The sequence below is a fragment of the Aspergillus melleus genome (genome assembly GCF_016097325.1).
Source record: "Aspergillus melleus strain CBS 546.65 chromosome Unknown contig6, whole genome shotgun sequence".
Lineage (NCBI taxonomy): Eukaryota > Fungi > Ascomycota > Eurotiomycetes > Eurotiales > Aspergillaceae > Aspergillus > Aspergillus melleus.
The window spans coordinates 571,967-585,215 of NW_025763375.1; the positions used below are offsets into that span (position 1 = coordinate 571,967).

The window sequence follows — 13,249 nt, forward strand, 5'->3', positions numbered from 1 at the left end:
ATTTTGGCATTGAGTTTGTCTCTTCTATTTTTTGAATGCAAATACGAAGTCCGATAGGTAGGTAGGTAGGTAGGTAGTTACTCCCACGTAAGAAAAAAATCCCATTGCGATATCATGAAATGAATAAATAATGTCAAGAATATTAAAAATTGTAATGTTTCTCTTTCTCTTTTTTGAAGGTTATTTCATCGTTCAAACGTTCCACTTTTATATATCACCCATCGTCCGTCTGTCATATTACACGCTATCGGCTTGTTTCGTCAGAGCCTCCAGATCAACTTTGGGTGTGGAGTTGCTGTTCACGGCCGACTTGGCGGCCAAGACCGCGGCCTCGCTGGCGCCGTGCAGGTTGTTCAGGGCTTGGATGTCATCAGCGGTGAGGGTGCTGGAGCGATGAGGACGGAAGGGGGCCGGGGAACCGGCGCGGCTGGTGAGGAACTGTGGAGAGGAAGGTGGATTGTTAGACATGTGTTGCATTTGGGGAATGATGGATTGATTGCGGACTTACCGAGCTAGCAGCACTCAGGAGAGCGATCAAACTGGCCTGGACCACATCCTGGTGGATACCGACACCCCAGACTTGTTCCTTGCTGCCGGCCGCGGTACATTGAATGTACGTGGCGGCCTTCACATCACGACCACGACCGGACGAGGCATCGCCGCCAATCGAGTGCTCCTTGTAGTCGACAACGTCGAGATCGATGCCCAGGCTCGACAGGGCTTGGGCCAGAGAGGAGATGGCACCGGGTCCAACACCAGTGATGGCGTGCTGGATGCCGTCGATTTCGATGATACCGGTGAAACGACGCTTGAGGTTCTTGGTGTTGAGGGCCTTTCCGGGCTCCGGGGGGGCGGGGGAGGTGGAGCGATCCGTGCTGATGTTGTAGTCGACCAGGTTGAAGCGGGGGTTGGATTTGAGGTGGTAGGCCTCTTCGAAGAGGCTGGTGATTTCGCTGGCGCGCAGCTCGCGGCTGACTTCTTCCGTACGGCGCTGAACGACCTTGCTGAACTCGACCTGGAGGGCGCGCGGGAGATCCAGCTCCAGACTGCGCAGAATGACCCAGGCGGCACCGCCCTTTCCGCTCTGGGAGTTGACACGGATGACGGCCTCGTAGTTTCGTCCGATGTCCTGCGGATCCAGGGGCAGGTAGGGGATCTCCCATTCGTTGTCGTCCGTAGCATTGGCCTCCTCTCGCAGCTTGAATCCCTTCTTGATGGCGTCCTGGTGACTGCCACTGAAGGCGCAAACGACCAGCTGGCCGCCGTATGGCCACCGCTCGTTGACGGGGATCTTGTTACTCTCTTCCACCACCTTGATGACGGCATTGATGTCCGAGAAGTCCACCTTGGGCGTGACACCCTGGGTGTAGAGGTTCAGCGCCAGGGTCACCAGATCCACGTTACCGGTTCTTTCGCCATTCCCAAACAGGGTACCTTCGACACGCTGCGCACCAGCCATCTGAGCCAGTTCGGCCGCGGCGACGGCACAGCCGCGGTCATTGTGGGGGTGTACCGACACAACGTACTTCTCTCGCTCTGAGACATTTCGGCAGAAGTACTCGACCTGGTCGGCGAAGACGTTGGGGGTGGCCATTTCGACCGTGGCGGGCAGGTTGAAGATGATGGGGTCCTCCTTAGTGGGCTCCCAGGCGGCCTTGACGGCCTCGCAGACTTGCGCCGCGAACTCCGGCTCAGTGTCGGAGAAGGTCTCGGGGGAGAACTCAAGGTGCCACTGGGTGCCGGAATTCGTGGGGTCGTCCTTGGTGATGGAACGAGCATATTTCGTGCAGCGGACAGCCATTTCCAGACTCTGCTGCTTGTCCATGTTGAAGACGATGCGACGGAAACACGGGCTGGTGGCCAGGTAGATGTGCAGGATGGCCTTCTTGGCGCCCTTGAGGGAGTCGACGGTGCGGCGGATGAGGTCCTCGCGACAGGGGGCCAGCACCTGAAGCCAGACATCGTCGGGGGTGACGCCGGGGGTCTCGACCAGGCGGCGGGTGAAGTCGAAATCCGTCTGCGAGGCCGACGGGAACGACACTTCGATTTCCTTGTACCCGATATCTACCAGCATCTTGAAGAAACGGAATTTTTGTTCGCCGTCCTGAAAACAGACAGGGTGATTAGCAACAAGACCTTCGAGAACTCCAACAAGAGTACTTCAAGAGACAGGGAACACATACCATGGGATCGGGCAGACTCTGGTTACCATCTCGGAGATCGGTGGCCAGCCACCGAGGGGCCTGGTCAATGGTCTGATCGGGCCATTGGCGGTTAGGAAGACGAAGCGGTTTAAACGGCTTGTACTTCTTGGAGGGATCTTTGAGCCTTCATGACAGCATCACCAACGGGTTAGTGGGGCACCAAGGAGGGGGAGGGGCGGTGACGGAGACGGAAGCGTACATGGGCATGATGGCGATGGCGGGGGGAGAAACCGCAGAGAAACAGAGGGAGACGCGAAATGATGAGGAGAAGAGATAGACGAGGGAGAAAAAAAATGAAGAATGGAAGACGACAGTATTTAAGAGGGACGAACGAATGGGAATGAGTCAATTGGTAGAAGTTTACGTTTTTCTCAGCGGCCGACAGCGGAACATGTGACGCCTCTTGATTTGGTCCCGCCGCCCGGTCACGCCCTTTGACGATCTCGACGCTCTCCTTCCATTTTAAACCCCTTGAGACTATCTTGATTTAGGGACTGCTTCCTTACCGTCGTGGTGGCGCCAGTCATATCCGCCCAATTACGCAGCTGTCATAGTCCCCCAAAGTCCATGACTGTGCAGCCTCTTCCCCTGCAACTCGTCGCATTTGCTCGCATAACGTCATGTCAGTCCCTCCGACACCGGACCCCCGGGCCTGCCTCAGGCCCGCAGCGTTGGCCACGCCGCCCCGACGGTAGCCGCGCCTATGCGAGTGACTTCCGGTCCAGGTACCTCGACCGCGTGCGCCCTGGGAAGAAGACCTTCGGACAAGGTATCTTGCAGCAGTTCTACTCATTCATGGTGTTTAGTCGTCCTGATCGAGAACCAGCCACAGAATCCAAGCAAGACAATCTAGAGATAGATTCATAACCATGCCATCTGACCACTCTTTGTTTGACTTTTCAAGTAAATTAGAGCCAACTGTGCTTGGTTTGTCAATATTTCTTTGTTTCGGGTGCTTTAAACAAGGCCCCTGAGCTGAACCTAGATTCTATCTCAGAACATGCTTCCCTACTTCCTCAGAGAATATACCTTCCTCTTTCCCTCTCCATGCCGTTTTCCAAGCGTCAACATCGTCAGCGGAAGCAACATACCTTCCATCCTCCTCCATTATTCTGGGATAACTTGTCTAGGCTGTGGTTGACAAAGAGCTCACTGAGGGAAGCTAATCGAAGACATACACTACTACTCTCTCCACGCCAGGATTCATTTTCTTGTCCCTGCACCTTTGCGCCTGACTTTCTACGCACCTGCTCTACTGCTTCTTTACAAGAGATCAGAAGACTTGCCCGCTATGGAGGGCCGGATCTATCTGATATTAGAAACGTGAGTTGCCATCACTTACCTGAAGTCAGATATCAAATACCACTAACTTCTAGCATCCCACACCATCCGGCTTTGACGAGGACTCTATAGATCCTACATCTAATAGAACACCCCCTGCGAAAGTTCCCGAGACCAAGCCAAAAAATACGACTGTTTACGATCCACACTTTGAGGAACACATAGCGAATCATGGTATTTACCTGCCACTATCAAGATACCCAGATGGTACCACGCCATCCAAACCCGCTAATTTCGAGGAAATTCGAACAATCCTACGAACCTCTCGGCCTTCACTTGCTTTGCCGCCAGGTACTTTAGCAAAGGAACACGAAAGATTTGTCAGACTCAACGAGGACGCTGCTGATGAACGACTAGTCATCAAGAACATCCTTCCGATCCTTGAAGGCGAGGAAAAGACCTGTTTTCAGACTGGCGCTGACCATCCATTCAAGAAACTTGCCCCTCTCACTGATGGAACTCTAGCCGACGCGATGCCTGATTTTTACCACGGCGCACGGCGAAATCAGCTTCACCCCGCTATCCGGGAGAAACTCAAGGACCAGGTTATCCCGACAGCCAAGAGCAACCGTCCTATCGCGCCGAATTTCTTCGTCGAAGCAAAAGGTCATGATGGTTCGGTTCCTGTGGTTAGACGACAGGTTTGCTATGACGGTGCTCTAGGGGCGCGAGCTATACATTCCCTCCAGCAATTTGGGAACAGTAGTAGGAGCGATTGTACCACCACGACACCTGCTAGTTACGATAATAACGCCTATACGATGACGTCTACTTACCATTCCGGAACTCTGGGGCTATATACGACACATCCAACACAGTCCAGATTCAACAGCAATCGTCCACACCGTAACACCGACTATTTGATGACACAGGTGGGGAAATGGTCGCTCGATGGTAGCCCCGAAATCTTCCAGGAGGGTATCACCGCTTATCGAAATGCTAGAGACCTGGCTCAAGAACAGCGGGATGGGTTCATCAAGCAGGCAAATAAGCGGTATGCGTCTGATCGTCGGCAAGACTTTACTGCGGGTGTTGGTGAGGAACACCTGGTGTTGTCTAATAGAACCTGGTCATGCCAATCAGTAATTGGGTGGTCTGGTTTATCGTTCCTGATGTTCCTGTTGTTCCTGTTGTTGTTGTTTCTGGAGGGTTCATGTGACTGAAGAGTATCATGGGACGGCATGGTCTCCAGTGGATTGGTGTCATTCTAGATTGTTTGCATAATAAATTGAGCGATTTAAGAGACTGTTGTGCATAGTCCTGTACTGTATGAGAGAGGGAAAAACTTCACCCTATTCAGCAGGATTTGTAGAAATATTTCACTGGTGTAAAAGGCCCTTTGATAAGTTGGTTATCTTGTGTTAATTGCAGTATGTCTCTGGGCCGTACCGTCCTTGTCGTAGTATGTTCACGTCGAAAATTATTGATAATTTTGAGATCTATGAAGACAAACGAGCTATCTACAGGTTCGATTTTTCCCCCGGCCCCTATTTCTTGCCCTTCTTCTTGTTGCCCTTCGCATTCGACTTCGGCGCCTCTCGGTCGCCCTTGCCCTTCTTCCACCCAATATTGCCTTCCTGGCGCTGCCGGCTGTCGTCCAATCGCTTCTTGTCCTTGTTGCTCAGTTTCTTCTTCTCCTTCTTGCCGCCTGCGTCCGGTCCATTGAGTTGCGTCGCACCCAGCTTGCGCGCGGCGCGTTTGTCCTTCTCGCTCTCGAACCAGGTTCGCTTGGGCCGGGACATGATCTCCGACTCGTGTTTCATCAGGTTCTCGCCCTTGTTCAGCTGCATCTCCGCCTGGGACATCTGCTTCTCGATCTTCTCCTCGTTAAGCACGGCCTCGATCTCCTCCTCCAATCCCTTGGCCTGCGCCGCCCAGTCGTCGGCAACGGCCGGCTCGATCACGCGGCTGGCCACCTTGGCCCCCTGCGCCTTGCTAGCCTTGACGGCCGCCTTCACCACCTTGCGGTCCGGCTCGGCGGCAATCGTGCAGGCGCGACCAGAGCGGCCGGCACGGGCCGTTCGTCCCACACGATGCAGGTAGATCTCGTGGCTCTGGGGCGCCTCGTAGTTGATGACCGTCTCGACTCCCTTGATATCGAGACCACGTGACGCCAGATCGGTTGCCAGCAGGAAGGCCACCTTGCCGTCACGGAAGTTTTCCACACTTTTGATACGCTGTAGTTGAGTTCGCGTTAGCATTTCGTGATCGAATGAGGGTCGGGACAGAAAGGACTAAGAAATACCTGTTCTTGGCTCATGCTACCGTGCAGCTCGGCCGCTTTAAGACCCAGCAGTCCAAAGACGATGCGCACGCGATGGGCCTCGCGCTTCTGTCGGAAGAAAACAATAACTCGCCCCGTGTAGATCTCCTTGCACAGATAGAGCAAGTATCCAAGTCGCTTGTCCTCGCGTCCGGGTCGTAGTCGCACGAATTCCTGAACCAGGTTGGCCGAGGTGTTCTTCTTAGAGTCAGCCATCAGTCGCACGGGTCGGTTGAGTCCGACTCGAATAAGTTTGTCGACCGTGTCCGTCATGGTGGCGGAGAAAAGCATGGTCTGTCGGGACTTAGGGATGGTCGTCAATATCTCGTTCAGTTCATCGGCGAAACCGTCTTCCAACATCCGATCGGCTTCATCCAGAACCAGAATCTCAAGGGTATCAACAGTAAAACTGGCCGAGTTACGCATGTGGTCGATGAAACGACCGGGGGTGGCGATAATCACGTCGGGTCGCTTCTTCAGGATGTTCTCTTGCTCACGCAGACTGAAACCACCAACCAACTGACAGAAGGTGATGTCGGTGTAGGTGGCCAATTTTGTGGCTACATTGTAACATTGGACAGCCAATTCACGAGTAGGCATCAGAATCGCAACGCGACTGGTGGGAACCTTGCGCGGACGGAAGAGCAAACGCTCCAAGATGGGTACAACGAAGGCAGCGGTCTTACCGGAACCGGTAACGGCACTACCAACGATGTCTTTGCCCAGCAGAGCCATGGGAATAGTCTTGCGCTGAATGGGAGTCGGGTTGGTGAAGTTGACGCCGGCCAGACCACGCAGGATTGGTCGGGAGAGGTTGAACTCTTGGAACGACATCTTCGCCAGGTCTGCCGAAGACTGTTCGTTTGATTTCTCCTCCGGCGCGAAAAAGGCCTTGCGCTTCTCCTCTTCTTCGGCGTCAATCTCGCTCTCGGCATCGGATCCATTATCGGAGGCATCGTCATCGGGGTGGTTGACGGGCGTTGCAACGGAGTCGTTATCGGAAGCGGCATCATCGTCGTCGTCATCGTCATCGTCGTCTTCATCCTCATCGCTTTCACCCTCGCTCTTCTCCTCATCGCCAGATTCTTTCTCCTCCTCAGATTCAGCCTCGCCATCGGCTCCCATACCGAAGCCGTCGTCAGCAAGCAGCTCGTCGTCCTTAAAATCAACCTCCATACCCCCGTCCGACTCGTCATCGTCGGCTTCGCTTTCGCTCTCGGGCTCCTGCTTCTTCTTTTTCTTTTGCGCCTGAGCCTCCTTCTTCGCCTTTCGTCGCGAGATAATATCATCAATGTCCACCCCGGCCTTGTCTCCCTTCTTAGCCTTATCGTTATCATCGGCGCCCCATCCATCGAAGCCCTCCGTAACCGTATTCGCAACACCGCCAAAGTCGAACTCAAAATCGGGGTTCAGAGCGCCGTCGTCATCGCCAGCATGCTCCTCCTCGTCTTCATCGTCCTCCTCCTCGACAGGTTCCTCAGCCGGTTTCTCGTCCTTTTTCGACTTGCCATTCTTTGACTTCTTCTGTTGTTGTTGTTTCTGCTTCTTGTTCTTTCTGGCCGTGGCCTCCGGCGTGTCTCTCTTGCGCTTTTTCGCGCCCGCTAGAGCCGTGTCTTCTTCGTCTTCGTCGCCATCTTCCGTGGTCTTTCCGAAAGTGTCGTTCTCGTCGTCAGAGAGCGTCAGCACGAAATCGTCGTCTCTGGAACGCTTTTTGGCTGCCGTATTGGGAGCCATCTTGCTCGGTGCTTTTTTGGGGGAATTGAGGTAGAGGGAAATGTTGTCGCAGGTTTTACCAGAAAGGAAAATAGAAAAGAAAGAAATAGAACGGGAAAAACGTAAATGAAAGACTTGTGACCAATTCCTCCTAATGGTTCACCGTCTACCGCACCTAATCTTCATCTATGCTCGGAGGAAAAGAAAAGGGAAAAAAAAGTTCAAACAGCGGAGGCGGTGAGAGACTTGACCGGCAGAAGGAAATCGGAGAGACGATGCACTACGCTGATTGGGGGATAATTAGAAGGGATCCGCTTTTGATCATATCGGGTTGGATTCATCCATTGGCCTGCCCGATGACTTTTCCATAAAATCGAACCTCCCTTCCACGCATAGATAAACCCGCAAAAAATGAGTACACTGCATATTTTTCCAGTTCACAGTCCTTGGTTTTCCCAAATTTTCGCCTTTTTTTGGGGGGGCTATTACCAGTTCTTCACTGGCCTTGTGACTAATTCAAATCAAACCGTAACGCCTAAGCTGAACAGGGAAAGGGAAATAAACAAAAGAAAGCATCTGATTGTCGAAAATTGCCTCACGAGGCCAAAACAAGAGCTTTTAAACACCCAGAAAGCGACGCATGATGGACTTAGTATTCGAATTTGGTATTGGAGCTGTACCCAATGGTCCGCACAAGATATGCGACGTCGTTGCTGTTGATGGTTAGACTTGCTTGTCATCCTAGATGAGAAGTTATAGCTACTACTGCAGGAAGACTCACAAGTGATCGAATTTGACCCGCGCTCCTTTCAGAACGGCCTGCTCCTCGAACTCCCACTTCTCGAGCAGCCAATCCTTTAACCACTGGACCTGAGAGCCTCGGTCAGACTGATAGCCAACGGCGAAGATCAGGCGAGCCAGCCGGCGGCAACCCCCGGTGCGGAACCTCGGCTGGTCGTCAAAGCTGGCGTTGAAGGAGTAGCCGAGTTTGGGGATGTAGGTGGGATCGCAGACCTCCAGGAGCTTGTCCATCAGACACCGTCCGATGCCCTGGCGCTTGTGTCCGTCTCGGACGAACACTTGGAGCTCCGCGGTGTACCGACCGCTGCTCTTGAGGCCGACGGTGTCATTGGCCAAGGCATAGCCTAGGATCTTCTCGGGCTGGTTTTCTCGACTGGGACCCGTTCTACGGCCAACTGCGACGATGAAGGGCAGTTTGTTCTCCAGGCAGTTTTCGATACGCTGGCGCACTTCGCCCGTTTCGAGGGTGTGGGTGTCGGTGCTCAATGTGGACTCTTCGGCGTACCAGTTCATGATCTTGCGAATGCCGGCGGAGTCTTCGAGCTGGGCAGGTCGCAGGTAGATGTTTGCCTTGGGAGAATTGGGATTCTCCCGGGGTGGGGTCCTCATGGCTTCGATGTAGGCCTTTCGATTCAACTCCTTGCGAAGCTGCGCCTCCTGTTCTTTCTTTCGGCTACGCAGCACATAGTTGTGGCTGTATCCCTCCGCAGTCTCGTGTGCATGGAGCATGGTCAATTCGTCGCTCGTGTCAAGGAAAATCTCCTCGTCTTCCAGATTGGGTATGTACATGGTGCGTATGCCGTCGGGATGCGCTGTGCCATCAAAGAAAGATTTGTGGTAGATATCGGCATAGCAGCAGATCTGGGTGGTGGAGTCGAGCCAGCGGCGGAACCAGTCACGGAAGGCCTCGAAGCTAGAACATGCGCGAGGCCGGTATTCCCAGTCCGCGTAGAAGGCGTCGGTCCATTTGTTACCGGGGCGTGGCATGTCCTTGTCCACCTCTGCGTTGGCCAGATCGATACCAGTTTGCGACATCTGCTGTTCGATGCGCTTATGCTCTGCCGTTGGAGTCCTTGATAAACGCATGTTTCCGTCCTCAACGATCGGGTAGACGTGAGGGCTTTCCTGGTATGCGTCCCATTGCGCAACATGCTTTATCTCTGCAGCGAGGGGGTCCATGGCCACTTCTTGTACTTCTTTTTCGTCTTCTACATCAGAGGATGGGTCAGCTGAGGAAGAAGACTTTTCCTTTAGAATAACGATGGCGACTTTCCCTGCGCGACGACGCCTTGCCATGATCCGGTAGAACTCTGACTTCGGGTCGGTCCCTGGTCCAGTTCTGCAAGAGACCAAGCACTCTGGACTTGCAGTATCGCGGTCATAGTTCTTGAAGCGGTTGTTATGGGCATTCTTGATGATCTCCATACCCATTCCTTCCCGCAGTCGTCGCAACTCCTCCCTCGCATCCAGCTTCCCCTGATTGGGAGCAGCGGATGGGCCAGGAGCATTGCCTGCTCGAACATTCTCTTGTTGCTCGAGTGAGCTGTCGGAATCTGGCTGGACATTCGAAGGCTTGCGACCCTTGGAGCTCTTGTGCGTAGCTCGCTCCTCGGCATGTTGAGATGGCTTGGCTAGGACTGGTGGTTCTTGTTTGCTGCCTCGAAACTTGTTTCCACGAGCCAGCATTATCTCATCGGAGCTGGTGTCAGACATCTTCTCGACCTCGGTTTCTTTGGTCTCTGTCGGTTCCCTTATCTTTAGCTATGCCATGATATGTGGGTACGCCTCTATGCGATTACTTACCCTGCAGGTCTGTGTCCTTCTGAGCTTCAGAAGACGGGGGTGGTGGTTGAGAGTGAACCGGAGCGTGTGTGACCTCTCCTCTCAGTCGAGAGGGGTTTGGAGGAGGGCTGACGAGGTGAGACTTAAAGAAGGTGGGCCGGGTCTCAGAAGAAATCGGGTGTTGCTTTGATTCACTGCGGGCGGGGATGGGGCGATAGGGACGAGAAGTGCTGTACCGCTGTTGGGGACGAAGCGCTCGCAAAGACGGATCTCTAAGATGAGGTGCAATGTAAAGAGCAATTGAAGGATGCGCAACTTTCACACCAGCTTTTAGGTGTGAGTTTTGTGCAGGTGAGCTTGGGGCAGAAGGTGAGTCCTGTGCAGAAAACGAGTCTGGTACACAAGGTGAGTTGGGCTTCTCCTTTTTTTGATTCTCGCTTGCAGATTCTTGTTGTGATGAGGGGGGGCGATCGTGGAGGTGGGTGTCAGCAGCAACAGGCCAACGAGCCGGGTTCACTGTTGGCAGTTTTACACTAGCGACCACCGACAAATCTGATTCTATACTTGACTGTTCTGGTTCTCGCTCTGGTGGCTCTTCGTTGTATGTCTCGGCACCCAGGGGTTCCGTTTCAGGCAGTTCACTAGACAGGTTGGGTGTTGTCTTTCTATACCTGACCGAAAAGTCTGTCTCTGTGTACAGCTGCTCCTTTGCCGCTCGGCATCTCACCCAGAGATCTGGGCTGTCGAATTGTTCATAATTGTCCGAGGAACCTGTGACTCCTTTTTCTATTTGCATCGTGGATTCTACTGATCTTTGAGTGCTGTCTATCAGAACATGCCATGTCAACCGTCACGATATCTATGCTTGGCTGTATGTGGGCAACTCACATTCTTGAACAGATAGTTCTCTGGATGTTAAAGCTCGTGAAGCAATAAGTAGGTCAGAACAAAGGGTACGAGGGTACGTTATTCAACGATGGATGGGAAGAGTAGTGAAGAATTCTGCCTAGGCAGCTGAAGAAAGTGCAGGAGATAGAGAGGGGGTCTGGCCACGGCGGTCAAGCGCATAAGCAGACCCGAATCCAGTACTTGATAGACAAGGAGGTGTATAGCTAAAGTTTGCAAATGTCTTGATGCACCAATTATACCGCTTGCTGCTTTAAAGCCCGCTAATAAAGGGTCAGAGGTATAGTCAGTAGTTCTTGTGAAAAGTACTTCAAGTTAAATCTAGAAGAGTACAACATGTAAAATAGAAGAGTCTTCAGATTTTATGATTTTGTGAAATTGCATATCTATCAACATGCCCGTGACCTTCACTCAACTGATACGGCGGAATCACCCTTGTATGGAAGTAGATGGAATTTTGCCTCTTCTGCCGCTTTTACCCTCCTCAACCATCCAGACCCCGCCAGCCAAAATGTTGTCCATACTAAGGAAAGCCCGTCTAAAGGACAAGGAGATGCGGGTTTTGATGCTGTAAATTTCCTAACTTAAATTCATATATCAAACGGTCTTGCTGACAGATAATCCCATCTCAGTGGCCTAGACAATGCGGGCAAAACCACCATCGTCAAGCAGATCATGAAAGAAGACGTCACCACCGTCAGCCCTACGCTAGGATTCATCATCAAAACCATAGATTTCCAAGGGTATGGACCACCTCCTATCCATTCTTTTCGAGAATCGCAACGACAGATGCTAAAATGCTCCCAGATACCGCCTAAACATCTGTAAGGACGACAACGGATGACGTTTTCGGCTTCATGCTAATGCCAAGCCAACAGGGGACGTCGGCGGTCAAAAGACCCTACGCTCGTACTGGAAGAACTACTTTGAGAAAACCGATACCCTCGTCTGGGTTGTCGATGCGACCGACCGTCTCCGTGTGGAGGATTGTCGTGATGAGCTAGCTGGTCTTCTCGTGGAAGAGGTACGTCCGCTTTGCTGGTCCCGCCGCGTGAAGGTTCTTTCGAGCATCCCGGACTGATGGTTTTACAGCGCCTTACGGGGGCCAGTCTTTTGATCTTTCTGAATAAGACTGATGTAGAGGGGTGTATGACTGAGCAAGAGGTTCGAGAGGTAATTTTATCTTATTTTTGTTTTTGTCTTTGTTTTGACTTTTGCTTTTTGCCGCTCTGGTGTTGCCAGTTCCCTACAGCTGGTCGGTTGCCGTTCCACATTCGCTGACTCTCTTCTAGCGACTTTGTCTCGATGCAATAAATACTCATAAATGGAGAATCTTGCCTTGCAGTGCGATGACAGGGAGGAATCTCCATGAGGGTCTGGATTGGGTGGTGCAAGACGCAAAGGACAGACTGTTCCTCTACTAATTATAGCATTTGAGAGGTACGCCATATGACCATTAATGATCAATCGATAACAAAGCAATACTTTTGGCTTATTCCACTCTATTATGTTTCTTTTTTGGTATATAGATCGACATCGCCTCTGTCCCTATAGCCAAATTGGGTCTACTGAACAAAGTACCTCATGCTAGGGGCGATTGGACAATGGGTGGCTGGGTATATATATATAATTGTTTGCAGGGAGCGTCTGCTTCTGCAGGAACCCGATAAGCAGGGCACGTTGCATACTCACATTGTGGCTTATGTGGAGCTTGAAACAGTCATGGCCATGAGCATCACTGTAAGCCTCTAGGTACACTTGACCGTGAGATGATCTTGAATGACTTGCTGTAATTCTCTGACTTGGCACCGAACAGGGACTGTAACAGACACCTCAGGCAAGCACCCGCGCTTCACCGGACCGCGCTGACTAATGCAGGAGCCGCCAGGCAACGGGATCACCTGACCCATGGTTCCGCGGCGGGTGGATGCCCGAGGCAGGAAAATCATAATAAACCACCGAATTCGTTTGGCTTCGAAGAACGAAAGTGACGACAAACTAGTTGGCTTAGCCTGGTCTAGTCTGGCAGCCGACGTAATCGCAGTAAGGCAGCGCCGGAATAATTTAGCAGTATTATCTACGATTCATTGAGATTATTGCCCCTTTGGGCCCACCGGCGAAATCGGCTCAGGGTTTAAGGCGGAGAATCCCAGCCGGATCTCGACGTGATTCCTGTCGCTTTTGCAAGGGACGCTTCTTCGTCCGTCTCGGCTATCTACATCGACTACGCCTACGACGG

At 52.4% G+C, this 13,249-nt stretch overlaps 4 protein-coding genes across 4 annotated transcripts; 1 reads left to right on the top strand and 3 right to left on the bottom strand.

Moving 5' to 3' along the window:
* Positions 1-237: 237 nt before the first annotated feature.
* On the bottom strand, positions 238-2,411 carry LEU4 (2-isopropylmalate synthase; the record flags this gene model as incomplete). The annotated part of the gene is made up of 4 exons (XM_046091716.1): positions 238-438; positions 509-2,104; positions 2,184-2,328; positions 2,404-2,411. The coding sequence occupies 4 exons, from the start codon at positions 2,409-2,411 to the stop codon at positions 238-240; spliced, it is 1,950 nt and encodes a 649-aa protein (XP_045947693.1).
* A 2,505-nt stretch (positions 2,412-4,916) lies between these two features.
* Positions 4,917-7,689, bottom strand: drs1 (putative ATP-dependent RNA helicase DRS1). Its single transcript, XM_046091717.1, has 2 exons — positions 5,791-7,689; positions 4,917-5,722 (listed from the first exon to the last, which is right to left on the bottom strand). Exons 1-2 carry the CDS (start codon positions 7,540-7,542, stop codon positions 5,033-5,035), a joined length of 2,442 nt encoding a protein of 813 aa, XP_045947694.1. The 5' UTR covers positions 7,543-7,689; the 3' UTR covers positions 4,917-5,032.
* A 481-nt stretch (positions 7,690-8,170) lies between these two features.
* LDX57_009975 (GNAT family N-acetyltransferase) lies at positions 8,171-10,488 on the bottom strand (the record flags this gene model as incomplete). The annotated part of the gene is made up of 2 exons (XM_046091718.1): positions 8,303-10,488; positions 8,171-8,234 (listed from the first exon to the last, which is right to left on the bottom strand). The coding sequence occupies exons 1-2, from the start codon at positions 10,033-10,035 to the stop codon at positions 8,171-8,173; spliced, it is 1,797 nt and encodes a 598-aa protein (XP_045947695.1). The 5' UTR covers positions 10,036-10,488.
* A 1,033-nt stretch (positions 10,489-11,521) lies between these two features.
* Positions 11,522-12,091, top strand: ARL2 (ADP-ribosylation factor-like protein 2; the record flags this gene model as incomplete). The annotated part of the gene is made up of 4 exons (XM_046091719.1): positions 11,522-11,580; positions 11,643-11,753; positions 11,818-11,834; positions 11,889-12,091. 4 exons carry the CDS (start codon positions 11,522-11,524, stop codon positions 12,089-12,091), a joined length of 390 nt encoding a protein of 129 aa, XP_045947696.1.
* Positions 12,092-13,249: the final 1,158 nt, after the last annotated feature.

What these genes read in the sequence shown, in the direction of transcription:
- drs1 (XM_046091717.1), bottom strand. Translation starts at nt 7,542, where the DNA reads ATGGCTCCCAATACGGCAGCCAAAAAGCGTTCCAGAGACGACGATTTC. An exon ending in GTAGCATGAGCCAAGAACAG is followed by an intron (nt 5,723 to 5,790) that starts GTATTTCTTAGT and finishes ACTCAACTACAG; the next exon opens with CGTATCAAAAGTGTGGAAAA.